Source organism: Stegodyphus dumicola, chromosome 3 (genome assembly GCF_044657685.1).
Source record: "Stegodyphus dumicola isolate Sdum_Otavi_A_Nest chromosome 3, ASM4465768v1".
NCBI classification, from domain to species: Eukaryota; Metazoa; Arthropoda; class Arachnida; order Araneae; family Eresidae; genus Stegodyphus; species Stegodyphus dumicola.
Window position 1 is genome coordinate 139,336,006 of NC_140770.1, and position 27,652 is coordinate 139,363,657.

The 27,652-nt window shown below is 32.6% G+C and overlaps 1 protein-coding gene across 6 annotated transcripts in view; it reads right to left on the minus strand.

The window, feature by feature from the left end:
* LOC118192818 (uncharacterized) overlaps window positions 1-27,652 on the minus strand; it is a 560,683-nt gene that overhangs the window by 168,640 nt on the left and 364,391 nt on the right. For all 6 annotated transcript variants that reach the window (XR_015040285.1, XR_015040286.1, XM_085813364.1 and 3 more), the window contains 8 exons: window positions 25,867-25,989; window positions 23,864-23,986; window positions 21,065-21,187; window positions 16,871-16,993; window positions 13,812-13,934; window positions 13,543-13,665; window positions 3,255-3,377; window positions 1,944-2,060 (listed from right to left, as the gene is read on the minus strand). Coding sequence is in view for 4 of the 6 variants with exons in the window: in XM_085813364.1 (XP_085669490.1) it covers window positions 1,944-2,060; window positions 3,255-3,377; window positions 13,543-13,665; window positions 13,812-13,934; window positions 16,871-16,993; window positions 21,065-21,187; window positions 23,864-23,986; window positions 25,867-25,989 (978 nt within the window). In the remaining 2 variants the exon portion in view is untranslated. The remainder of the gene's footprint in view (window positions 1-1,943; window positions 2,061-3,254; window positions 3,378-13,542; window positions 13,666-13,811; window positions 13,935-16,870; window positions 16,994-21,064; window positions 21,188-23,863; window positions 23,987-25,866; window positions 25,990-27,652) is intronic.

Below are 27,652 nucleotides of genomic sequence, written 5' to 3' on the forward strand. Positions count from 1 at the left end.
AACAGAAGAAATTCAAGCAAGATTCCAGACCGGAGGACTGCCACTCCAAGAGGCCGGCGTACAGAGGCGAAAAAGAAAAGTCACCATGGACGAAACTCGAAGAACCCAAAGGCGAAGATTGACTTCTATGAATTCCATAACGTGGGATCAATTCTGCCAGAAGAGGATGTCGGAGTTCCAATCATCGAAAACTCAAAGATAAGTTAAAATCTTCTATAAATTTTTTCTTTTGTTCCGAAATGTTATGCGTAAATACGAAGTTCTATGTTTTGACGGAAGTCAATTTGTCTCGGTTGAGACTTAGTTTTGTTTTACTTTATTTAGCTAAGGCAAAAGTATTATTTTCTTTAAGTGTAAAATCTAAGAGCAAGCAGTTCCTGTTGGTCTAAAGACTAATTCTGTTATGTTAAAGCCAAAATTTGGCCGAAAATAAAATAACTTCGTATTCTTGTATTAATGAAAAATTTAGTTTCAGTGCCGCCAGCTTGGCGAAGTAAGCGTGAAGTAAAATTTTATTTTTATCTTATTCATTTTATGGTAAATTGTAAAAATCATATGTATTAGAATTTTGTAAATATAGGTAAATACTTGAAAGTTATGTAAAAGTAGAATTTAGTCTAGAAGCATAAAATTTTAGATGCTAAAAGTAAATACTCGAAAGAAATGAATTCAAATTTAAGTATTAAACAGCAGATAAAATCATGCTTTAGAGCGAAAGCCTGCATGTCTAAAGATGAATGAGAGGGAATTTAGAATGAATGTGTTTTGTAGGGTTCTCCATCTACACTTGAATTTTAAGAATGTTAAACATAGCTCATGGAGTTTCAGTATGTCGATTAAGGTGTGTCTATTTGGTCGTTGAATTCTAACAAATCATTGTGGTTAGGGGAAGTGTTGTAATACTAAAACACGAATATTCCCGTTTGACACCACACATGGTGGAGAACCAGGGTATAAAGTTAAATTCATGTTTGAATACTTGAATGAATGTGAATTAAGCAGTTAATTAAGGAAAATAAAAGGATCGAAAACGAAAACTTTATCCAGTGTTAAGAAAGTGTAAATCATAATGTATTTCGAATATACTGATACTTATTCCTTCCAGATGCTGGAAGGAAGAGAAAAGATTGATTGCTGAAGACCAGAAAAGGATCCTGTAAGAAGAGATGGTAATTTTATGTGTCTATAGAAATTATTGTAATCTTATACGAAACAGATTGTTTTATGTAAACGGAGCTCTTGAGTTTTAGATCAGAATGTGGAAACTTTTTCAACAGGTCGTTTCTAGGACCTGCTTCCAAGTTTACGAAATTCTGGCAGCGGCAAATGTAGGGTTTATATTTATTTTAACTAACATTTATTTTAAGCTATCTTTCCTGTCAAGCCTTTACTTTCCCCTGGAATTGCCAATGCCAGAGTATGTAAATTTTAGTAGAACGCGCAGAGTATTCAAATTTTTAGCAGAAGTAATTTTGAGTTAAATAGAAGGGAAACGAGATTTGTAAGTGTGCTTCTTGATTCACGAGGGTGAAGGTTGCTTGGTAGAAATTTAAGAACCGCGCGTTTCGGCCTGTGTGCCTACTTCGGCAATTAGTTGAATCTTTCAACTTCTCAATCCGAAAGTTTGCTGAATCTCAGCTGTATCTTAGAACGCGGTTAAGATAGTTACAATTATAAAGCTTCATAGATAGTGACTTCGTTATTTATTCCTTCTGTTATTTATTTTTAGTTGTACTTTTCTATTTTTGTTACACCTCCGGCTCGGCGTAGTTTGTGAGCGTCAAGTGAACGCAACTGTAATTTCTAAAGTGAAATAAAAAGGGATTAAACCCTTCTTACGAGTTAGTGTAACTTCCAGTTCATAGCAGCGCAAACTATAACATCAAGGTGAAATATCGTGCAACCGCAGTGCCTGCAATGAAAGAGGAAATATGTATACTTACTAAAGCACGACCTTCCATTTGAGCCAAGCTCATAACCATCTTTACAAGAACACTCGAAAGAGCCCAAAGTATTTCGACAGATGTGGTTACAAGGAGTTTCGTTACATTCGTCTATATCTGAAAATATTAAACACCTTTAAAATATCTAAAACAAGAATTATTGATACAAAGACACACGTTTTATGTATGTAATTAACACAGATTTCAGTTAATAGCGGTAATCCCATAATTTTAATAAAATTTAGAAAATGATCCGAAAGGAAAACAAGCTTCATTTAAAAAGCATATCATTCATATATCCTGACGTAAATAAAGAGGTTATAAATTAAAAAAGTGCAATTAAAAGATAAAAATTACTAAACTGCACTCAAAACATTTATTACTAAAATACACTAAAATTATTACATTGAAAATTTTTAAATTACTGAAACTAAATTACATTAAAATTATTAATTACATTAAAAAGGACTAAATTGCTAAATTACACTCAGAAAAATTACAACTAATTTTACACTCTAAATTACTCATATTACTGAAACTGAACTACACTAAAATTATTAACTGCAGTAAATTTTATTTATTTACTAAATTACACTCAGAAATGTTATTAATAAATAATAGTAAAATATTACACTTAAAAATTATTTAAATTACTGAAACTAAGTTACATTAAAATTACTAAATTTCTTAATTGCACTAAAAGAATTTACAGCTAAATTCTACTAAAAATTTAACACTCAGAATTATTTGAATTACTGAAACTGAACTACCCTACAATTATTAATTACATTAAAAATTTTTAAACTACTAAATTACACTCAAAAATTTTATTATTAAATGATAGTAAAAGTATTATACTTAAAAATTACTTAAATGACTGAAACTAAACTGCACTAAAATATTACATTAAAAATTATTTAATATGTTAAACGTTATTAACATATTAAATTACACTCAGAAAGTATATTACGAAACACTAATAAAAGTATTACATAAAAAACTACTCAAATTACAGAAACTAAATTACCCTAAAATTATTAAACTGCTAAATTATGTTGAATCAATTTAATACTAAATGGTAGCTCAAAAGTTACTCAAATTGTTGAAATTAAAACACACTAAAATTGTTAAAATCTTAAATTACGCTCTGAAATTTCTGTATCTTAGTAACGGATGAAAAGATACAAATACTTTATTTTTAATTTTAATTTTATTCAGCATTCAACTTAACATTCCCATAAAAATAGCTTACCTTTTCAAATAACTAATGACAAATAATTTGGTAAGTTCATGCATTAAAAGCATACAAACCTTGACATGTTTTTTTATCTCTTTGTAACTGAAAACCCTCATGACACAAGCACTGAACCGTACTGAGGGATGAAATGCAAATATGGTCACATCCTCCATTATCCACAGAACATGGGTCAAATCCTGCAATAAAATCTTTTTTTATTTACCTAAAACTTTACATCAGTATGAAATAAAAATAGAAGCTATTAGTGTAAATATAGTGTTAATATTAATTGTATTAATACCAACTTAATAAATTTGAAGAATATAACGCATCAAAAACGCTCTTATTTATGAACAAGCTTAGAATCGCTAGCATCTGTAACAGATTTTCATACTTTTTGTATTTTGCCTTTTATAACGTAAAAAAAGATTTTCTTAACCGTTGAGGCGGGAAAAAAAAAAAAAAAATGTGAAAAAGGTCACAAAAGAAGAATAATTGACTCTATATTTGAATAGTTAGGGCACAGAGTTTGAAACGAAATTCTTGTATTTGATGAGCAATCTATGTGGGGATTTGTCGTTAAATTTCTATGCACCCAGCGAATGACAGTTCAGTTCCAAGTAGGTAAATTTCTTCTTAGAAATGAAGATTGTCAATTAATTTAATTTCTGTGAAGGTACATGCATTATGTTTCAAATTAATTAAATCGGAAAAGAACATATAAAAGATCTTAATATTTTAGAAGGATAGCAACTAAAAATATTAGGTAAACAATAACATCAGGGTGAAATATCGTGCAACAAATCATCAGGGACGAAAGCAAAGGAAGCATTGAAATTTCAGAATGCCATAGTAAAATATTTTGTGTTAGAAAAAACAGATGAGAATATTACTTCGAAATTTGGAAATGTTTTGGTAAACAAAGGCAGCTTAAAACATGCCATAACAAAAATATCGCTACAGCATACATTCTGTGTGTCTAAGGCTGCTATCACACGTCGGTTTGTTTCGGAAGAACAACTGTTTGGAGCAATTTTTCTGCTTTGTCACAACAGCCAATCAAAACAGATCGCTTTGGGGTTAACGCAGGGAAAACTGGTTCCCCACTACAAACAAGCTGATAGCAATCGAAGCTGATAGCTGACGGGTTGAAAACGAACAACCTGCAATTTTTTTGGAAAGGAAGGAAAAAGTCGCACGTCTTTCTTTCAATAGTAAACCAGGCAGAAAAATTGTCCGAAACAGTTGTTCGTGTGAAACAAACGCCGTGTGATATGGGCCTAAGAAGTATAAAATTTGGTTTGTAGAAGCTTTCGCGATTGTGTAACTTTATAATAAACATTTAGCTGGCATAAGAAAATCAAAATTATTAAAAATTGCATTGTTATTTATAGGTTTGTTTGGGTTTTACCCAAGAATAGCATTAGTAATGCAGGAATATCATTCCTTCAGGCATAAAAATTAAGATAATTTTTAAATTATGCAACTTTGAGATGGTTATTGTAATAATTTTTAGAACTGAAACTTATTTAAAAGATTTATTGAAAGAATAATTTACAACTAAAAAAAGAACAATATTGTAATTGCCTAATTACTCTATAGAACTTTTTAGAGGTTGTTTATTAATTCGAAGTCTTCTGACATATGAAAAACAAAATCTCTCATATGTGACACTCAAATTAAGACGAGAAATTACTGTATTCCCAAGCGTATAAGCCGCACTCTTAATTTTTACCTCTAATTAAAACAGAAATTCTCCAGCATAAGTCCAGGTTAGTGTGTGTATTATTTACACTATTTTTTTCGTTTTGGAGATGTTGAGTTTTAGGCATTTTCCACCATCGCACATTCGACTCACTCACGTCAAAACAAAGTACGACACCTCGGTTCTTCTTTATTTTCCTCACAGAATCATATAAATTGCAGCTAAAAATGTGTATTGTAGTTACATCTTTTGCTCGAACAAACTATCTGCAACAACAATTAAACTTGTACAGTCCTGTGTAACGTTGAAGAGACATTAGTTTATTGATGCAGGAGACATGAAAAATGCGCAGTGCTTCCGTCCGGATTCAAACACCGGATCTCTCGAATGCTAGACGGACGTGCTATCCACATACACCTCCTAGGCGCGCAGAAAGAAGGGATAAAATACCTTATATTCTCCCCCTTTTAAAGGGTGACTGGGGATAAGGAGACCCAATCACCAAATGTTGGTGGTGACAAATTATCGTTTATCACCATTTACTTCGAGCGCCACTTGTAGAATCATTACGTTTATCGATGCAGAATACGTGAAAAATGTGCAGTATCCTCGCCGGTTTTCGAATACTGGGCCTCACGATTGCCAGCTCGACGTGCTATTCAGTTACACCACGAAGGGACGCGGAAGGAGGGAATAAAATATCTTATAATGCTCACTGAATAACAGTTGGATTTTACACTCAATCATTAAATACGTGCTGCTGAGTTGCCACAAGTTTGTTCACAATTTCACGTGTTGCATCCCAGATTTTCTTTTCTTTTTTTTTTTTTTTTTTTTTTTTGTTTTGTTTTGTTAAAAGTGCTGCTCATACATGAGAGAATACGGGGAAAAAATTATAACTTCAAAGACAAAATAATCTAAGTAAATCAAATCAAAATAAAGTAAACTTAAGACTAGATATATCATGGTACAGGATCAATAAAAGGGTGGGTCACAATAGTTTGCAACAACATGATAAGAAAATATGAAAAATGTGTACACAGGTTATAAATTACTGCTTTGTAGTTCATATGCATTTTTTATGCTTTCTTACAAGTTCCTATGTAAAAAAATACGCATTAAATTAATTTGCTCTCTATTATCATGTTATTTAACCACTTTTTACATCAGAAATCTCAAGGCTGACATTTTTTTGAAAATGGTTTTAGTTTGTCAGAGATTTTCTATCTTAGTAAATATTCATTTAAAGAACACATTTACTATGAACAGAGTGACTGTGTACTAATACAAGGGATAAATTACTATTAATGATCAATAATTTAATTAAAAAGTAACGGAATAAAGTACAGTTTTCTTTTGCATAACTAAAATACATGTAATTTTGTAAAAAATACTTAAATTTATGATATTTTCATTTGCGATTCTAACATTAAATCAGGCCCACCAGCGGCCGAGCGGTGAAGTCGATGAACACTGGTAGTTCAGTCCGAGGTTCGAATCCCCCGAACGGGCTGGCTGCATGGGCGTTTTCGTGGTTTCCCCATGTGTAACGTGTATACGAGCCAGTTTCCCTTAGAACGTCCTCCACGAAGGCATCCCTCGCCTTAGGCAGATAGCCTTCGAGGCTTTGCCATAATCACACACACGTAACATTAAATATAATCAATCAAGTAACAGCAATGTTAATCATTATTTGAATGATTTCCAAATCATACAAAAGAAAATAGTTATACAAAAGGAAAAAAGTAATTAATCATCATTTAAATATTATTAATTTAAAATAAAATTAAAATGACTCCCAAGACAATAAATACATCAAAGTTGTCTCGTTTATTTTTTCTAAATTCTTCCTAAGAATAGTGATATTTTAAGGGCTAATAAATGTATAGCATTTAGAAGATACGCAAAAATAATTTTGGTAAAATATTTTAGCTCGATTTGAATATTTAATTAAAAGTTTCCTGTGCTTGGTTAACCATTACACAAACATTTGAAGTTCTTTGTAGTTATTCCTGAACATTTTTGTGTGAAATATTTTTAGGCTATAACGTAAAAAATATAGACTCTTCTGTCTGTAAATCCACAAGGTATAATCTAATAGACAAATTAAAGTTAACCTTCGTTTAACCTTCCTGTGTTGTGCTTTAAAATGCGCTCTGGAAGTATGCTCTGATATGCTGCGGTAAAGTAGCTGAATATTGATAGTTTGTTCCGGGGTTCGAATTACGGCAAACGGGAAGTCTGCATGGTCGTTTTCGTGGTTTTTCCCATGTGTAACCCAAGCCAGTTCCCCTTAGAATGACCTCCACGACAACATCACCCCTTTACACAGATGGCCTTCGAGTGCTTTGTCATAATTAAATAAACCAAAACCAGTTGGCGAGACTGTTGCAAGAAATAGAAGCAAAGAATAGATTTATCATAAAAATAGCACACTGATTAAAATAAACCTTATATTTGTATCGCTTTGTAACGCCTTACTGTTCAAGTTTTTAGGTTTTTCCCAGTAAAATATTCACGTAAAGAGATGAATTTCAGGGTAATTTTTTGCAGGATAAATGTATGTTTACTTTCGCATGTTCTCCTATCTTCTTTCAAAATAAATCCGTCTTAGCACTGGCAAGACACCCCATCGTTCCTAAAGTGACAAATTTGGGAGCAGCCTCCATTCTTTATGGTACAAGGATCAATTCCTAACAAACTAGTTCTTTCACATTTAATGAGGGATGTCTTTAGAAGGATGCAATGTGTCTTTAAAAAGCAAAACAATAAAATTATCTTGAATAACTGATCTTAAATTTATGATATAGGATCGTACTCTCTTCAGCCACATAAACTCTACGAGATCCTATTAAGGAAACTGGCGACTTATCGCACAGGCTTAAAGGAAACAATCACAGAAGAAGGGTAAAAACAACCCTTTATTATTTTCAACTATGAATGTACACTGCGCCCCCCCCAAAAAGGACAGTTCTATATCTCCCATCCTACTGGGCCGATTGACTAAATTCAAACTGCGTTTTTCATGTCTCAAAAGCACTACGCAGGATATATATTAGATTTATATATAGCATTATTCTAACATAGGTATTTTGACACAAAATCGAACTTTTTCTGAAATAACATACCCATTTTTTTCCATATTTCGATTCTGCGACTGAAAGTTTGCCTAGATATTAAATTTTGTAAAATTTGGTGCGAAATTTACGGAGAAATTCAAACATTTATCTTAACGAACTTTTTTCAGTTTGCGCCAAGAATAATTTACTTGGCGAACTTCTTAATTTATGGCAACCTAACGTTCCTTTTTTGCATTGCAGGAGAACGGAAAAAAAGTAATCGTTCATACTTTCAAATAATTTTCACAAAGTGCGTAAAGCACATTTGATATTATTATCGCTTTTAACAGATATGCCAAATTTCAAAACGCGCCACTATATAAATTCACGAATATCATCGGAAAGTTTAAATAAAAAACTGTAATTTTTTGAAGGTATGCTTAGAAATACATCTCCTTAAGATGATGTTAAAAATTTATAGATTATAATTCAAAATTGTTTTTGCAAAAATTTACAAAAATTATTTAAAAATACAAATTTTAAACATAAATTATAAAAAATGGACGAACTTTATTTGGAATGAACATAAATTTCGAAATGTGATAGGAAGAATCAAATAAGTTTAATAAAAAAAAGAGATATTAATAAATATATACCAAACTCAATGAACATTGACGAGCTAAAATTTTGAGAGCTAAATTTTCAAGAACTACTCGTGCGATTTTAACAAAACTTGGCGTTTTGGCGTAACTTGAGTCGTAAAATGGAAATATAAAAAAAATTGTCATGTCATTTAAAACAAAAAGTGCGATTTTGTGTCAAAATACCTATATTAGAACAATGCCGTATATAAATCTAATACGTATCCTAAGTTGCGCTTTCAAGACATGAAAAACGCAAGTTGAATTTCGTCAATCGGCCCAGTAGAACGGGAGATATAGAACTGTTTCTTTTTTTACTTCCTTGTACGAAGTAAAAGGGAAGTATTGTAATCGCGAAAAGCTTCAGGCAGCATATTTCAACGAAAATATCCACTTTGACCGCTTTCGAATGCAATTTAACGATCTTTTTGCGTGATATCTGTACGTAAGGACGGAATAAAAGACTCTTTACCTCCAAAAAACTAAAAAACTGCTTTAAAATGAATTCTGAAGAGAATATTTCGTGGCGTCTGTACGAACGTATGTACGTACATGCGTACGAACGTACGTATCTCGCATAACTCAAAAACGAGTAGCCTCAGAACGTTGAAATTTTGTATATAGGACTGCTATAACATGTAGATGTGCACCCTGTATTTTAGTTTCAATCGGCCGCGCCAAACGTATATAAATATATTTATAAATATATCCACTCTGTTACCCGGCTCAGTGATCTCATTTTCTTTACTCTTATATGTTTGTAAATTGTACATTTTTTGCTTTAAAAATGATTTAATTATGTTGTTTTTATCTTCCGGTTAAGGGTTTTATGCCTTTAGTAAATCTGTATGCAATATTTTTAGAATTATCAACAATTTTAAAATTGTTTAAGTGCCGCTAAGCCTATTTTAATGGCGGCCATTGATGTTTACATTTGAAACAGGAGACTAGTGGATTTGTTGCCAATCTAGAGAAACTTAGCTTCCCAACAAAAAAGATAACGCATTCATTTATTGTTGCCAATTAAATCATGCTTAATCCTTTCTGGAATTTTTTCGAGGAAATAAGCGTTTAAGATTTACTTCGTAATTTTTAATACAGATATGTTGAGTTTTTATGTATTTTTGCCTTGTCGCGAAGTGAGAACTGAATTAATTGAATGAGAAATACTCAATCGTCTGTGAAAAAATGTTTCTTTTTTGTTTTGTTTGCTTAATTTCTTTTATACATAGTTCTAGCTTTATTATAATATTTGAATAGAACACGTGGCAACGATTAAATAATTCTTTAAATGATATAAATTTTGTGCATTCAGAGTTATAATATGAACGAAATATAATACTGTTAAGTAAACCTAGCGCCAGAGTGTCGCTATGGTAAACAAAGTGAATTTTAAAGAATGCATTTATTCTGTTGTGGTTTATGCGCTGTCGGCGAAGTAGGTTTAATTCAATCTAATAAGTTTAAATAAAATGCATAAAAAATGAGTATAATTCCGTACAAGGAAGTCATGTGGTGTACACATCAGATTTTTTTTTCTTTTTTTTTTCCCCCACGCAGTATACTTCGTGCTTTACAATAACACCGACAACTTGCGGTGTTATTGATGTATTTCGGTGGAACTTAAGAATCGTTACATAATACATTCAAGGCTAAAGAGTAGTGCGGGACTAGCACTTTAAGTTAAGGCTAACTAGCTTGACGCGACAACTTACCGGCGTGATAATTATATAAATCGTATCAGCAAGGCCAGGTTCGTACCGTACGCTGTCTAGGGAAAACACGCTCTGAATAAACTCCAAGATTCACTCATTAAATACTCACTTCACTTAACTTTAAATTAGTATCCTGACGCAGTAATGGGAGGGTAAGTTGAGGAGTTCAGAAAAGTTAACGAAAATTGGAATAATTGGTTAATTTGGGTAAGGGAAACCCTATGATGATTCCAGTAGTAATTGAAGCAGATAAAGCAGACTTTCAGACTATTACAGTTTTCTACCGTTTCGTCAAATTCTTTGAAAGTTTAAATTTTTATACAGATACGCTGCAAAGAAATGCTAATGAATATAATGTTTATTATAACCGGATTTAACAACTAATATACATATATATGTAAGATAAAAATTATATAAATCAAAATAACAACTTAAACTAACGATAAAACTTTAATTCTCCCTCTCTGTTTTAAAAATCGTAATTGCTTCTTAGGATCACACCATTGCTAGATCATTCTATGGCATGCGCAGCTCTGATGACGTAATAATTGGGAATCAAAACTTCTCTCTTCCCGTGCTTCCATATTGCATGACTACGCACTTCAGCTTCGCTCTTTGCCTTGCTAGGATGTAATTTCGCTGTCTTGCTTGCTAACCCTATAATATCAAAAATGTAAATGGTTTTGAATAGTGCCAAGTGATTCGTCTTCTTCAATATGGATCTACGTAGGCATCAACAGTATTCCACCTTTTCCTTTGCTATTATTATTATATATATATATATATATATATATATATATATATATATAATGAAATAATAAAAGCAAGGAAAGGAAAAGCCGCAGCAGTGATGCGTAGTTATATTGAAGAGGAAGTATTCTGATTGCGTCGTAAGCTAATGTGTTGACTTCGCAAATAAAACTTGGCAGTCGAGGCGATTTTAATTCCATTTTTATTTCCAATCGACATTATGTGGCCACAGATTACTTGACACCCTAGTTGATCCTGATCAAGAACATTTACATTAGCACAGACAGAAACTGAATTGCGTAGTTATGAAAGATGGAAGCACGCAAGAGAAAAGTTTTGGTTTACAATGGTCACTTCAGTTCCCAATTATTACGTCATCAGATCTGCGCAGGCCATAGAATGATCTAGAAATGACGCAATCCAGAGAAGTTATTGCGATTTTTAGAATAGAGTGAAAGAATAAACGTTTTACCGTTAGTTTAAATTATAATTTTGATTCACATATTTTTATCTTATATATATATATATATATATATATATATAAATTATATATATATATGTATATATAGTCGAACTTAGTTAACACGACTTCCATTTTTGCGATCATTATTTCTTAATGCAAAGTTTCTGAGTCTCTCTAACCTTCAAAATAGGAGTCAAAGTCATTCCGATTTAAACGACACTAATTTATAAACTAATTTCAAATTTAAAGTCAGTAGACCTCGCCCCCTAAGACGAATTCCTTTCGCTGTAATTTACCTCTTCCCTTTTTACAACATGTTTCTTTCTGGTAAAAATACTAACTGTGATCAGGATTATTCGAATTGGCTTATAAGGATAACGCAGCGATCCCCTGTCATTTTGGATCGCGATCATAGCAGATGCTGCACACAAAATGAATACGTTTTTCACCGTTGCAATATTTAAAATGCACTTCTTTTATCTTTTTATTCATTTTATATGCTGTAGAGTCTCACTCAATTTGGTAAGCATACATTAAGTCAAGACTCTAAGTAGAACTAAGAGACTTATCGCTATGTCTAATTAAGCAAACAGAAACGTATGAAGGGTGTAAAAGACACGAATTCAAATAGTTGAACAGAAGGCGCTTACAAACTATCCAGCATTTATGTGGTAAACTCAAAAAGTGGAATTCTATTAAAACTAAGTGTAGAGATAGTGAACGCGTAAGTTGGCTTTAGCCTACACCAGTGTGACAGCATTATTTGAAAGAATAAAGCAACGCCGTAGACAGGAATATTGTCGTAAAATATCAACAAGTAACGTGGCCCTTAGTTTACTAGAAATAAAGTTACTTAAATATGAGTATAAAAGTTTCCTAAATATAAATTATAAATCTAAAGTAGCAAAACTTTTATGAAAATGTTAATAAGGTATTCCTAGTGTTTGTAAACTTATAAATTACTTGTGTGAAAATTCTTTAGGCACACCAATTGTTTTCAGGGGCTGTATACAGAATTGAAGAAGTAGATGTTTGCATTTATGCATAATTAAAAATAAAATATAAGTTTATAAAAAAGTTTCTGATATTAAAAGATAAAATCACCATCACTTTTATCTGCAGTTTGCCGTGAAACATGTTCATCAATACAATGTTCTTCAAAAATTTCTTATTCCTGAAGTTGTATTCTGGAAAACACTGGGAGGCTTTATTACCGGTATATAACTAACACTTGTAAAATTATTTGTATAAATTAAAAATTAAAAATATTTCTAGTTAAATGAATTTTTCTATGATTATTAGATTACAAATCTAAACAAAACTTTATGAGAATGTTAATAAGGTATTCCTAGTGTTTGAAAACTTATAAATTATCTGTGTGAAAATTCTTTAGGCACACCATTTGTAATAAAATTATAAATTACAGAATGTCACACATTAGGAAACTGCAAAACGCCAGTTGAATGGCATTTAAGCGGTAAAATGACTCTCGGAGTTTTCTTATTTATTTATTAACTGACCCCTCCAAGCAAGTTGAAATTGACATCACATATGCAAAACTTTGAAATTAAATATTTAGCAAAAATTTTGTCGTACTGGAAGCAAACCTTTTGTGCATCAATTTTGATAATGAGTATAAAAGTTTCCTAAATATAAGTACGGACCGTTCGAAAAGTTAGATACCGTAATTTTTATAAAACTGAGCATTTTAAATTAAAAAATGTCAAAACATGAATATTTGCATCATTTAAAACCTTTTCATATTTAGTATACGTTTACCACCAATGGTTGCGAAATTAAAGAGTGGTAAAGACTTTTATGCCTATAGAGATTAGAAACGTTTTTCATAAAAGGCTTATTAGGGGGCAAGGAGGTTTGTTTTTTTCCCTGATCTCTTACTGTAGTTTTTACCCTGATGTATTTTGCTCGCAATTTAGATTGTATTTTTCTGAGTTTAATTCGTTATTAATGAATGGTTTTATCCTAAGTAATTAGCATTAGTTTGATAATCTTGTTTAAACATGCTTACTTTCACACGTTTTGCCATCTTCTTTCAAGATAAATCCTTCACGGCAGTGACAGGATACTACATCGTTTTTTAAGTAGCAAATTTGAGAACAGCCTCCATTCTTTACTGTACAAGGATCAATTCCTAAAATGCAAAGGAAAAATAAAAGAAACCTCGGATATACATCGCACGAGAGCATCTCAAAGGAATAAAAACTTTAGTCAAGGTTAAGGAATGAATATTTCCAATTAAAAACATTTTTAATAGGTGAAAAGACATAAATAATTTACTTTCGCATGTATTTCCATCTTCTTTCAACAGATATCCATTGTGACACTGACAGGATACAGCGCCATTTCTTAACTGGCAAATATGAGAACAACCTCCATTCTCTATTGTGCAAGGATCAATTCCTAAAATAGAGAAGAGGACATAGAATTTTACAGCAAGATTTTTTTCTACTACAGTATTCACATAAAAATTTGTTTACTTGAAATATTCTTTTTTTTTTTATCTTAAGTTGTATCTTGACGTTTTAGATACGATATAACTTAACAGTTAGGACAACCAATTAGTCTCAATTAGGATACAATTTAGGATAGTAAATTAGTCTCAGTTAAGCAGCTCAGTTATGTCTAAAAACAAGCAAAAAGTTTATATTCTCTGCAGAATTACAATCTTCAGAGTTAAATGTATAGACAGTCACCAGTTATGATATACTGTATCCAGCAAAGGTCATGTCCCACCCATACGAAGGAAATGTTTTTGTAAATACTCGTAGCCAGTTCGAAGAAGACCGTTTTCTATATCCACAATGTATGTGAGTTATAAGGAATTATCATACATAATAAAGAACAACAGGACTCTTAGCAAATTCTCTAAAGAGATTTCTTTGATATTCTTTGATGCTTTACCTAATAAGATTCTTAAAGTAGGAAACTTCACACGATATTATTGGTTGGGGTACATCATAACTTGCTTAGCCCCGTAATCTGAAATATCATTTGAAATAGTACCACAGCTGCTGGGTATTCATTACATGTAAAATCTTACAGATATCGTTTTCGTAAATAAATGAAATAACAACACTTATTTAGAACGGTTTTGATCCATTATTTAGCAAACGTATGTAGAAACATATACTTTAAGATAATTTCTAAAGAAATGAGGAGCGGAATAACATCGTTTGAGAATCTATATAATTTCTTTCTCCAACAACCAATTTCAGCATTCAAATAATATTTAGACGAGAAAATTGTTGTATATTCCAATAAAAATATCATAATCTTCTGTTGGTTCAGTTTACCCAACCCATTATGAAGTATCAACTTTCAGTAAACACATTCTAAAAAACTCCACAATGCATATATTAACCGCACACCAACTAATTATATTACATAGATATATCGCATTTTATGGGAAAAAACATTTTTTTTTTAAATTGTCGTCAGTAATAAAAAATATGACAAAACATTTCAGCACCAAATTTTACCGAGGCATTTATTATTATTACTGTAATAAAACCTCACGTTTTGATTGTGAGAAATTAAAATATAAAGTATATTTATCTGAATAGGTATTATTCGTAAGAAGCATTGTAGGGTTTTCTTTATTTTGCATAACAAATTTATTTTAAGTTTTCCTGTTCTCAACTTCTCAACTTCCCCTCATATTCTCTCGCCAGGATGTAAATTTAAAGTTAAGTGAAATGCTATTTAAACGCGTGACTATCTCAGTTTATTCAGAGCGTGTTTCGCTAGCCTAGCGCACGTTCATTGTTATTTCGCGGTCACGTTAGTAAGCCTTTTGGCTTTATCAGTTTAGTATCCCGCCGGTTGGATTTCTGTGAATCCATCTCTTAGGAGTAATTTTGAAGTGCGTTCTTGCACTCGTTTATTTTTCAGATCTGATTTGTATTATAGTCTACGTTTATTTACCGCGCAAGTGAACGGTGTTTTGTAACGCACGAAGTCCGTGCTTTCTGTTAAATTAGTTTGATTTATTTAAAGCGTTATTTTGCACCCTTCTTCTGTGCTGGTATTTAATTCACGCCTGTACGAGAATTCTCCAGGTTCATTGTAGGTTTAAGTTAGTGTATGTAGAGATAGATCTTACAGCATTACCACAGTAGATAGTACATTAGAAAACGCATTGTTTATTTCCTTTCCCATTAATATCACATTTATTGGTTGGTATAAAGCGTAGAATCAATGCTTAGGTACGTTTGATACTTTTTTAATTTCAATCGAACAACAATGAATAAACGTAAGATTAAGAATACTTGCAAAATATGAACACTGAATACCACGCTCGGAATCTTTAACTTATACAAGAATATAAGATAAAGATCAAATAGGACATAGATTAAATAGAACAAATATCATGAAGTCAAGTGTATATTTTTGTTACCGTTTCCAGAAAAGCCATTTCACATGTTTCAAAATTAATTCCGCTGTTTAAAGGCGTTACTGAATTCTAAGGAAGAAGAATTATACGAAGTGAAATAACCTGGAAAAATGCAATTCATGTTCTAGCGCAAAAGCAAATAAACCTCTAACGACTTGCTGTTAACAGCAAGTTATGGGAGCGAGAGTAAAGAACATTACCTCTCATTAAATTAAAGAAAGAAAATGTGAGACAGAAATAGTTCTTTGAAACGAAATCGGATCCATCAAGAGCTGAAAGAATTTCTAATGCGTTACGAATTGGAAAGCTGTCTTTCTATGTGGAATTTTATATCCATAAACCTTACAAGATCAAAGATCTAATACAGAAGTTCGATGTGTTTCCAACAAAAGAAATTAGGCAAAAGAAGCGTGTGTTTCTTTGATAAGAAACATCTCCCTATAATGCCACAACCAATTTTTGCCAGATTTCTTTCCATTTGACCTTGATATTTTCTCTCTCTTATGAAGATGGTTCTTGTGGAGCAAAGTTTTTAAACAATTCAAACTCGAAATCTATGCAATATCCAGTCCGTGAATCGATTCCAAAACAGGTATTTTAACAATTTCCAGAAATATCAGAAGCACTGGTTGCAAGTATGTATGTTCTGATAGATGCTACATCAAAGTTGACAAAATTATAATTTGTTTCATATTTCAAACAGAACAAACCAACAAGCATTTTCCAAGAAGCTTTTTAAACGTTTTGAGTAAATTTTAATTACACCTTCTAAACAGAATGCAAACAAAATACGTCTGTTTTGATGGTTTACTGCTTGCTGGAGTATATGCTTCCAAGACACTACTTGTATTTTTAATTAAAGATGAAGTAACAAAAATGGAAATTTAATATATTCAAGTTCAAGAAAGACTTTGGATATTCATACAATATAAGATTGTCTTACGTTTGCATGTTCTTTCATCTTCTAACAATTGATATCCATGATCACACGAGCAAGATACCTCACCATTCTGGAATTCGCAGATCTGCGAGCAACCCCCATTCTTTATAGTGCAAGGATTGATTCCTAAGAAATTAATATATATTATTTCAATATCTTTAGCATAAATTCTTAAACTATTTTACGCATGTTTACAAAATACATTTGCTGCGTATAGAATGTAATGCAAATACAGAGGGTGTTTGCACATTTTTAGAAAGATTTCGGGGCCGTTTAATTAATGTTTAAAATGTAAAGATTACGCTTTTCAATTTTCAGTCTGTTTGCTTTCTATTTGGACTATAAGTTTGCCTTAAAATTTCCATGATAAAAGGGCTTTTCGTAAAATTTCAAAGGGTACTAATTTCCCTTCCTCTTCCACTTTTTCCCATAGTCCCTCAGTCGTGGTGTGTTTGCGCTTAGATAAAGCTCTTTTTAAGAAACCAAAGGCACAATAGTCCATAGGTGAAATGTCAGGAGCCTTTGCAGGAATACGTTGAAAACGTATATATGCAAAACCTTGGCAAAATAGTCCATATGTGAAACGTCACGGGACTTTGCAGGAATACGTCGAAATGATATATATGCAATACCTGTATCAGTCTTCATTTTTTCAAGGAATGCAGTGGTACTTCTCGAAGTATTACTTGTTGCTTTGTCTTGATGATGTTTCATTCTTTGAAAGTCATTGAGATAATGAAATGGAAATTTTCTGCAAATATGAAACGTAATGCTTTCTCTTAAAAGTAAGTTCAGTTGATTTTAGCGTTTTTTCCACTTTCATAGTTTTAATTTCGCATTGTAACAGAATCCTGCGAAAATCATAAATTCCTTACTAAAACTTTATTTGCACTGAAGGAACCAATCTCTCCGTTTACGGTAATAAAAGACTTTTTTTTTTTTTTTTTTTTCCCCAGTTATTTGAGTAAATTCATTCCTCATCAAAGGTCGCAAAGTATTCCTAATGATCTTCTGCGAAATAGTTTTCATACAGTTTTCTACAAATTGTTCTGCGTTGAGTCAAAGGCCTCGGCAAAAGCTGGTGAGCATTGTGCTTTTTAGCTTTTATGAGTAGTAAATCTTGGTTTATTATTTTAGTTATTGTTGTTACAGGTAAAGAACTTCTACGTCTGCGGATTTTCTCTTGTTACCAATGGTTTAATTTTAGAAAAATCGTACCTTTTTCGGGTATTCGTTTGGAGTCTTCTTTCTATGTAGAAGTAATGACCGATTGTTTTTCTCTTTCCGATTAATAATGTTGCTTATTTTGCATTTAGAAATTTCAATACCATACATCTCACAAAATTTTTGAATTATGGAATAGGAATATTTCTTTTCCGAAAGTGCAAAAATATATTCTTTAATCTACAGCTTGTTTAATTCGCTATTTTGAATGATAAATGAATTAAAAAGTAACATACGATATTTCTCATTTCAGATAATTAGCTGTTGCAAAAAATTTGTATTCCAAAATATTGTTTTAGTTCTTTATCGAAATCGTTCTAAAAATGCGTGAGCATCCTCTGTAGGCTTAGATTAGAACTTTTAACAAAGCCTATATTTAAATTATAATCAAATGATATTCCCTCTTAAAATCTAATAATTATCCATAAGAATAAAAACTAACATCAGATATATAATATACTGAATTATGGGGCATTTCCAGCAATATTCTAATAAATAATTAAAAGTGATTTAAATAGTAAGAATCAGTCCACAGTGAGTAATATATGAAAGTTAAGAAATGAATATTTATTTCTTTATATATTATGAATTTATACTTAATTATCCTCATTGAAAATAGATCGGAGATCTTAAACGTAAGTTCGTATGGATTGAAAAATTTTAGAGCAATCAACAGCGTATATGCCAATCTTCAACAAGGATTTCTTTTCAATATGCTTCAGTATTGCGTCTTCTATTCAATAGCAGAATGCGATTGAGAATTAAAGGAAAAAACTTCTATGTGAAAAAATATGTAGAGTGATTCAAAACCTCTTCGCTCAAAGTTTGTGGGGTGACAAAACAAACCTAAATAAGCATATTTCGATATGCAGTGTATGGATTTAGCTGAAGCAGTTAAGTTATAGAGGTTAAAAAGCAAAAGAATGGCAGAAAAGGAAAGGAAAAGTTTACTAAATTACAAAAAATATTTTATTGAATATATTTATAAACTATCAGGACTACTATTCCTCCTTACCTGCTTCGCGGTTTAACTACCCTTTACTTACCACGATATTACAGGCGCTCCCACACTTCGGGATACAAAGACCAACCAGTTGTGGTCTGAACGTAAAAATATAAGAACTACTAACTAACTAAATTTAAATAAAAGCTAATTTCTAATACTTTATACAGATGACTAACACTAAGGTTGGCGTTTTAGTTTATTACGTATGTAGAGCGCAAACTGCGGAAAACTACAATACGTTTTAAATATCGACAGGACTAAACCACTGGCCTTAAAGGCGGACAGCAACTGATTGAAAGCTCGCGTGGAACACAGTGGCAAGGAGGCTAACTTTCTCTCCATCTAACTCTGTTCTTGGCGAAAAGCCGCAACTTAAATACTTAAGCGTTAGCAAGTACAATTTGCATAAACAATTTAACGCGTTTATTCTGGCCGGAAGTGAAAAATAAGAGAGGACAGTAAAGTGTTAAAACAAAATAAAAGTTAGTCAAACTTAAGATCTTTACAAAACCATTGAATGCCAACATGTATGGCGGCTTCACATTTTCTATTTAATTACCGGCATACATTGACATTTCACGAACAATAGTAGTTGCAACAGAAATCATAGCAACCAGGTTGTTGTTGGAATCGATCGAGCTATCGTGGATGAAGCTTTACTAAAGTTGCCAGAGGATAAAACATGAAAAATATGGCTATTTACTGACCAGTTGATGCGACCACCCCGACTAGTCCTAACAATGCTGCATTCAAGGCGTCCCCATATCCGGGCTGAAATGGAATGAAGCGTTCTTCTTCATACTGGAACTATATACGAGCCTGACGGAGGGTACGGGTAATGAAGTGATTATGGACGAATCTTGCTCAAATATATGTTCTGAGTGGTAGGAGTGTATGCTGATACAAATGTAAAAAGTGACGAGCACATTGCTTTCCACATATATGCGTGTTATGGCAATTAAAAATCTTCTGACCTGAATTCGTCAGTGAATTAAACAATTTGCAGGAAATTTCGGCTGCACTGTAGTCTACCGAAGAAGCTACTGCGCAAAATTAATGCGAGGCTGATAATTTACAAACATCAAGGCTTGCATTATTTTTGCATGATAAGAATGTGATCTTTCATCTTGTAGGAGGCGTCACCCATCGATTCAGGCAAACTTAAAACATGGGAAATTTCCCAAATGCTACATTCGAAATAATCTCTAATATTACGCAATATTTTCTCTGCAACAAAATGTTTTCTCGCACTCCTTGGACGCCCTGTATCTTTCAAGGCACTGCCAAGGAAGCTTCTCTACTCTCAGTCGCCCGAAGGTTTCATGATTCGACCCGCATTTTGTAAGAATCGTGTACTGTCTTTGAGCATTCTCTTCTGCAGTTCGGTAAATGAAATGGTTTACGCTTCTCCTGATTCGTGAAACTACGCATTCTTTTGGAAATCTATGGCAGAAATGACAACGAGTGCGAAACCCAGCGCTTATATAAATTCACTTTACTTTACTCCACAATTTTGTTCGCAAGTCGAATGAAGGGAGAGTGAAGTCAGCTGCGCGGCTAAAGCAGTCTGTTTTGATTGCACTACTATTAATCTGAAAGTGCCCCGTTCTTTCGGTTTTGGCTTAAAAACAGAGCTATCTTTTTGTGGATTCTTGAAATACTACGCTGTTGCAAATATACTCTTATTTTCATTACATGTCTTCACTGGAAAGCATCTTCTATCGTTTCATCGTCCAAGTTACAGTCAAGAACTGTGTCCCGAAAAGTTCTGCTTAAGGTGTGTAACATCACACTTTAGCATTGCTCAAAAGTTTTCAATCACCTTAGATAATCTTCCTAGATAATAGTTGAATTTAAAATGTTAGAAAAAATCTCAAACACCAAAATTTAATATATTCAAGAAACACTTTTAATCTTTATATAAGTTACGATTTTGAATGCTTAATTTTATTATAAATTTGTCTTACGTTTGCATGTCTTTCCATCTCCTTGTAATTGATATCCATGGGCACACGAGCAAGATATCTCACCATTCTGGAAGTCACAAATTTGAGAGCAATCCCCATTCTTTATAGTGCAAGGATCGATTCCTAAAGTATGAACTTGAATTATTTCAGTATCTGTAGTATAATTAATAAAATATTCGTCCTTTAATATTTACAGAATCAATTGAGTATAATATGTAATAAAAATAGGTCTAAATCGTAGTTTTTACCAAAACTTCAATTTAAATTATGATGAGCATTCAGTAGAAAAAGGAGTTGGCAGGAGATACCGGCATTTTTTTCAGCGCTGCCGAAGTGTCTAAAGAGTAGTTATAGCCTATGCAGAAAATTGCCACACGTGCATAGGATGTCAGAGGTAGCTAGTTGTAAAACGATGTAAGCAGAAGGAGACAAACAACCGTGTGCAATGTCCACATAGTGACAGGTAAACCCATTGATAAAACATAGTTGCATGGAAAAAAGAATGCGTGGTATTACGTTTTAAACGTAAAAAGAGGTAAGAGATATTAAAATTTATCGACGGATGTCAAAGGTACACGGGAATAAAACTGCACGTCACTTGCGAAGGTGGAAGAGCGCTTTAAAAGAAGACGGCAGTTTCTGACAGAGAACTGAGGTTTAGATGTACCAAAGCGCGTTGCAGATGTAATTGTTGCAAAATTGAAATAGTTCAGTCAATACGACAAACATGTAACAATACAAAACAAATTCACATTAGAAAACACTTAAGTTGACGTTTTCCTTTTGAGAGTTAAAATTGCACCTTACGAAACAAGTGAATTTCCGAAAAATGTGGTCCAACAGGAGCTTTACAATTTGAGTGAGAAGCAACAGGCATTTCGTATGGCTCTCTTCAGTGCCTTCAACACTATACAACAGATACAAGAAGGAGAGGACCTCCCGTCACGGGTAGTCAACTGTGACAAGATATAAGAAAATGAATAACGAAATCGTTTTGCGAGGACAACGATTCCATTCGAAAGACAACGTGAAGGAGAGAATTGCAGTATGACTTCACGAGCAGCTTAAGGACTATAACAAGAAAACATATAATATGTTTGGCGTTCTGTTAGAATAAATGTCTAATTCTTGGAAAATTATTAAATGTAATAGACACTTCGTCTCCTTTTTTTAATGAATGACTCTTATATACAGTAGAGTTCCAGAAACTTGATTCCTGATTATTCAACATTCTGTATAACTCTACGATAACTTTTTCTTTAATCGCTAGAATCTGCTGATCAAGCAAAACATTATTATTAAAATAAGGTTTTATTAATGATGCAAAAGGTACGTTTTAATTACTGTGCTATTGTAATTACAATATGTGTTTATGCATATGAATGTCCGCATGCTTTTCTGCTAGGTGAACAGTGCAGGACTTACGTATAAATTATACAAGTTATAGCTTAGGGCCCCCCCTTTCTTGTGGGCTCCCCAAAAAGTAAAATATAGTATAAATATAGTGTTAAAATATAGTATAACAGACTTATAAAGGGCCTCATATCTCATATAGCTTAGCGTCTTATCGAGTCTAAATACACCTCTGTCGGTGAAAGATTTGTTATGGATTCTAGTTTTGCAATTTTTGTCTTTTTCTGTTTGAGATACTATTTTTTTGAACCAGTATAATGAGTTTAGTGACAGGTTTTGTTCTTTTCGTGAATGTTCCAATCTATCCCATTCCTCCTTTCGATAATAAAATAGCTGTAGAAAGTCAGGTAGTCGTTCACCAATCACATTCCACTCATTTGCTAGCCATTAGCAATTTTGCTTGAAGGTTTATGGCTGTACTCTATTGTAAGCTACACTTTCAGTTCGTTCTGAGTAGAGTTTATCTGTTTATATACAAGCTTACAAGTGTTGTGTTGTCTGTAAAATTAAAAATGTCAAACGAGAAGAAAAAATAAATCAATATGACAATGGAAATAAAACTGGATACTTTAACAGACCCGACAAAGATGACTTTTCAAATTCCATGGATTTAGGTGATGAACGAAATATCATAATTTGTGAATAACCCATCCATTCTTCGGTGAAACTCGACCTACTCTCAGTCAGTATCAGGTCGAGTTTGTGAAACTCTACTGTAATCAAAATGGATTACCGCTTAAAATCTAATAATTAGTCAACAGAAGTCAAACACAATGTCGAATAGATGATTTAATGATTACAAAGATATTTAAAGCAATATTCTAATAAATGTTAGAACTACTTACAAACAAAATGCTATTTGAAATTGAGAAAAAGAGCCATTACAACGTGAAAATCTACATCTACGATTTTTTTCGCATAACTTTATTTATCATTCGTTGAAGTTATATTTCAGATATAAGTCATGTTTAGCTTTAGGAAAAATTTTATGTAATTATATCCTTATTACCACACATTTTTCCCAAAACTATGTAAACAATAATCACATGATTTTGATTTAACAAGCTTAATAAACTACAGTTTTCTTTTCACACCAAATGTATAAATTAAACTTGCGATGTCGATGCAGACACTGCTGTTCTATAGACGTATTATATCTTCTTCCTTTTAATTTACTACCTTAACTTCAAAAATTTGTTTTTTTCCTAGCTCACTTTATTATAGTAATACAGCACGCATAACTTTCAAAATATATTTTAATCTACTGTTTGTGCTATCAGTAAGGTATCTGTCAAAAATATACACGGATTTGAAATTGCTTTGAATTTCGGTGCCCCTAAGTCAAGCATTTATACAAGTTCAACATCATATTAGTTGTGCATTTACTTTGGCAAGATCTTCCATCACTTTCCAGACGGTGTCCATCGCGACATTTGCAGGATACGACATCATTCCGAAACTCACAGATTTGGGAGCATCCTCCGTTGTTGATGGTGCATGGATTAATTTCTAAAAAATAATGAAAACGATAAATATGTCATTTAAGCATATTCATTTCGGTATTATCGCATTATAAAGGCATGCCATTTAGTTTCTCAATTACAGACGAATACATCGCGAAGAATAACATTATGGGAGAAAAAAAAGCAAGGAGAAGACATCGTAGAAAATACCACGGTAAAAAAAAATAAAGCATCTACAAACCATCGCATGAAGGTAATATTACAGATATGTGCTTTCAGTCTTTAAGAATTCCAGAAGATATTTTCGCATACCGGACAGATATGGTGCCTTTTAATGTAGTACGAGAAAGCAGGTTATTTAAATTAATTTTTGATACACCTGGAAAAACATTAAGACTTTGTATGAGTATGTACTGAGATAAGTAACCATCTATACAGCCCACTTCTGACATTAATCTAAATATTAATATAATTTTCGCTTTCTAGAAAAGTGTTCGTTTTTCTCCCTTGACATTCTTGAACGCGCAAATTAGGTGAACGACTGTTGAGACATAAGCCAGAAATCAATCAGGAAACGGAGACCGTTTTTATTAGACCATAAATTATACCCGGAAATCAGCTTCATATATTCCGAATATAACAAAAATAAAACTTTAGAAGCCACAGTCTAAGCTATGGAAACCGATACAGTATAACTAATACCCAGAAATTTGTTACAAAGGAAGAGTAATCAAAGCTATATGTACAGAAACTGAAAGATAGTGTATTATAACAATTTTCAAAACAAAGAACTTTAGGATGGTAGAATCGGCGCCAGATTTGGTGCAGCAGGTGCAGCGGCACCCAGCTACAAAATATTTAGAATTTGAAGAAGCATCGAATAAAAAAACTCAGGAATGGCGAATTTAGGAATTTTTAGAATTTAAAGGAGACACTAAGTAACAAAATTTACAGGAGACAAAATTTTAGAATTTAGAGATGCACCGAGAAAGACATTTAAGTTGTAGGTTTTATATTTATTTTAACTAACATTTATTTTAAGTTTAAACTATCTTTCTTGTCAAGCCTTACTTTCCCCTGGAATTGCTAATGCCAGAGTATGTAAATTTTAGTAGAACGCGCAAGGATTCAAATTGTCAGCGGAAGTAATCTGAGTTAAATAGAAGGGAAACGAGTTCGAAAGTGTGCTTCCTTGCTTCACGAGCGTGGAGGTGGCTAGTTAGAAATTGAAGAACCACGCGTTTCGGCCTGTGTGCTTACCTCGGCAGATTGTTAATCTTTCAACGTAATATTCAGAAGTTTGCTGAATTATCAGCGGTATCTTAGAACGCGGTGAGGTTAGTTACGTTTAGAGAACCTCGTAGTTAGTCACTTGTTACTATTCTTTTTTTTAGTTTCTTATTTTTATTTTACCGCCGGGTCGGCGTAGTTTGTGAGCGTCAAGAGCACGCATTTGTAATTTCTAAAGTTGAATAAAAAGGGATTTAAGCCCTTCTCAAGACTTTGTCTACTTTCTAGTTCTCAGCAGTCACCACTATTGTTGCGTGCAGGTTGGAAGCGCGCAACATTACAAAGTATTAAGTATTTTACAGACATTTTAAGTATTAAGATGCGATTATTAAATCTGATTTTAGAAAGTTTTTAAATGTTGAAATATAATTATATAATAATAATTTCTATGCATAAAAATTCAAATAACTTTAAGCAAAAAATACTATTAAAATAAATAAATAAAATTTTGTTACGATAAAGAGAAGATGAAGCGGCAAAAATATATGAAAGGAAATCCAGATTTCATGCATTCTGAATACAGCTTGAAAAGATTTTTAAAAAAAGTTTAAAAAATACAATCTATTCAATAGTAGATGAATTTATCGGCTTTGACACTATTCCATTTCAGTATGACGTAGTATCAAATCTACTTACTCTTGCATGTTTTTTCGTCTGCTTGTAAACGGTATCCGTCATGACACTTGCAGGACACTGCCGCGCCTCGAAATTCGCAGATTTGAGTACAACCACCATTTTTTATAGTGCAAGGATTGATTCCTAAAATACATTTATAATGACATTAATGCTTATAGAAACTAATGGGGATATCTCTAAAGGAAAGTTAGTTAATTTATCTTTACAAAATTAAATTCCTTTAAATTAAATTATTTTGAATTATTGAATTAACAAAAATACGTATCAAGAAGTAATGTTCTAAAGCTATTAAAAAAGAAACTAAAGCATCTACAAACTAAAGCAGTATGACCGTGGTATACTTGAATATATATATATATATATATATATATATATATATATCAGGATATATCAGAATTCGTGGTATATCGTTTCGCGATATAATGGGCTTTTACCGTATGTGCGAAGCCGAATGGAAAGAAATATCCTCCTTGTATACAAAAGTTTTTCTGCTTTCTAATCCTGCATTTGGATGTACAAATACTATAATAATAACAGAAAAAGTTAATAAACAATTAATAGATAACGGACTTTAAAGTGCATACAATACTCTTATAATGTACAATAGCTGATAAGAAATTTAATTTGGTTTCTTAAGTGAAAAGGAAGTATTTATGATGTGACTTTCCCTCATCTACACCCAGTTTGACTGGTACTAAAATATGTAAACCTTTAACAAACCATTTTCGATGCATGGGAAGTTGGGTGACCAATGATGGCACCCCCAACGCTGTAACACTTCTTTTCCACAGACATGCGATATAAACCAAATTAGAGTTGATAGTAAATTATAGTCGGTCTTATAAATCCCAAATTAAAATATTTACTGATGTCAGCAAAACTGATGAGTTATTTAATTACTTTAAGCTTCACCAAACTGGAATTACAGTGGAACCTCGAGATTCGAGTTTAATTCGTTCCAGCATTGGGCTCGTGTAGCGAATTTCTCTATCTAGAAACAAACTTCTCCATTGAAAATAATGGAAATCCAGTTAATCCGTTCCGCACCCCGAAAAATATCAACATAAATTCTAATAAATAACACTGATAAATAACATAACCGCAGTTTACCTTTATGGTAGCTTCTGATAAATGATAGCATCCGACACCGAATCGCCTTTTAACTGTTTCTCGTTAATCCACACCAACAACAGCTTCTCAACATCATCAACGAGTTTGGGACGGTGCTTGGAAGCAACGGATTCCTTTGGCCACATCTAGTTTCTTAATTTCTTCCTTCTTCTTCAAAATAGTGCAGATCATTGATGTGAACGGCCGTAAGTCTTCGCCAATTCCGTCACTCTTACACTACGCTTATGTTTACCTATGATTTCTTTCTTAATTTCAACGGCCATGCTTCCTTCTTTTTCTTCGCAGCACTATCTGAGGCAGCAATCTTCTTGGGAGGCATCATGAAATAATTATTTTCACGTTAAATGTAAAAAACAATTGACTTATGAGCGCACAAACATGCAGATCAAAGAACACTGAGTGATCTGACGAGAAGATTTCCCCAGTCGAGCCGGATCGGGAAATAGCGCTGCGCTTACCAACAGGCTGACTCATTGCTCGTTACTTGAGTCAGTGCTCGTATTAGTCTCTAAAGACTAATTTTCGCTCATACTTTCCTCGTATCTCGAATTTCTCGTATATAGAGGTGCTCGTATCTAGAGGTTCCCCTGTATATTTCTCAGATATATATATATAAAACGAAACTGAGCGATAAACCATGCTTTTGATTTACACT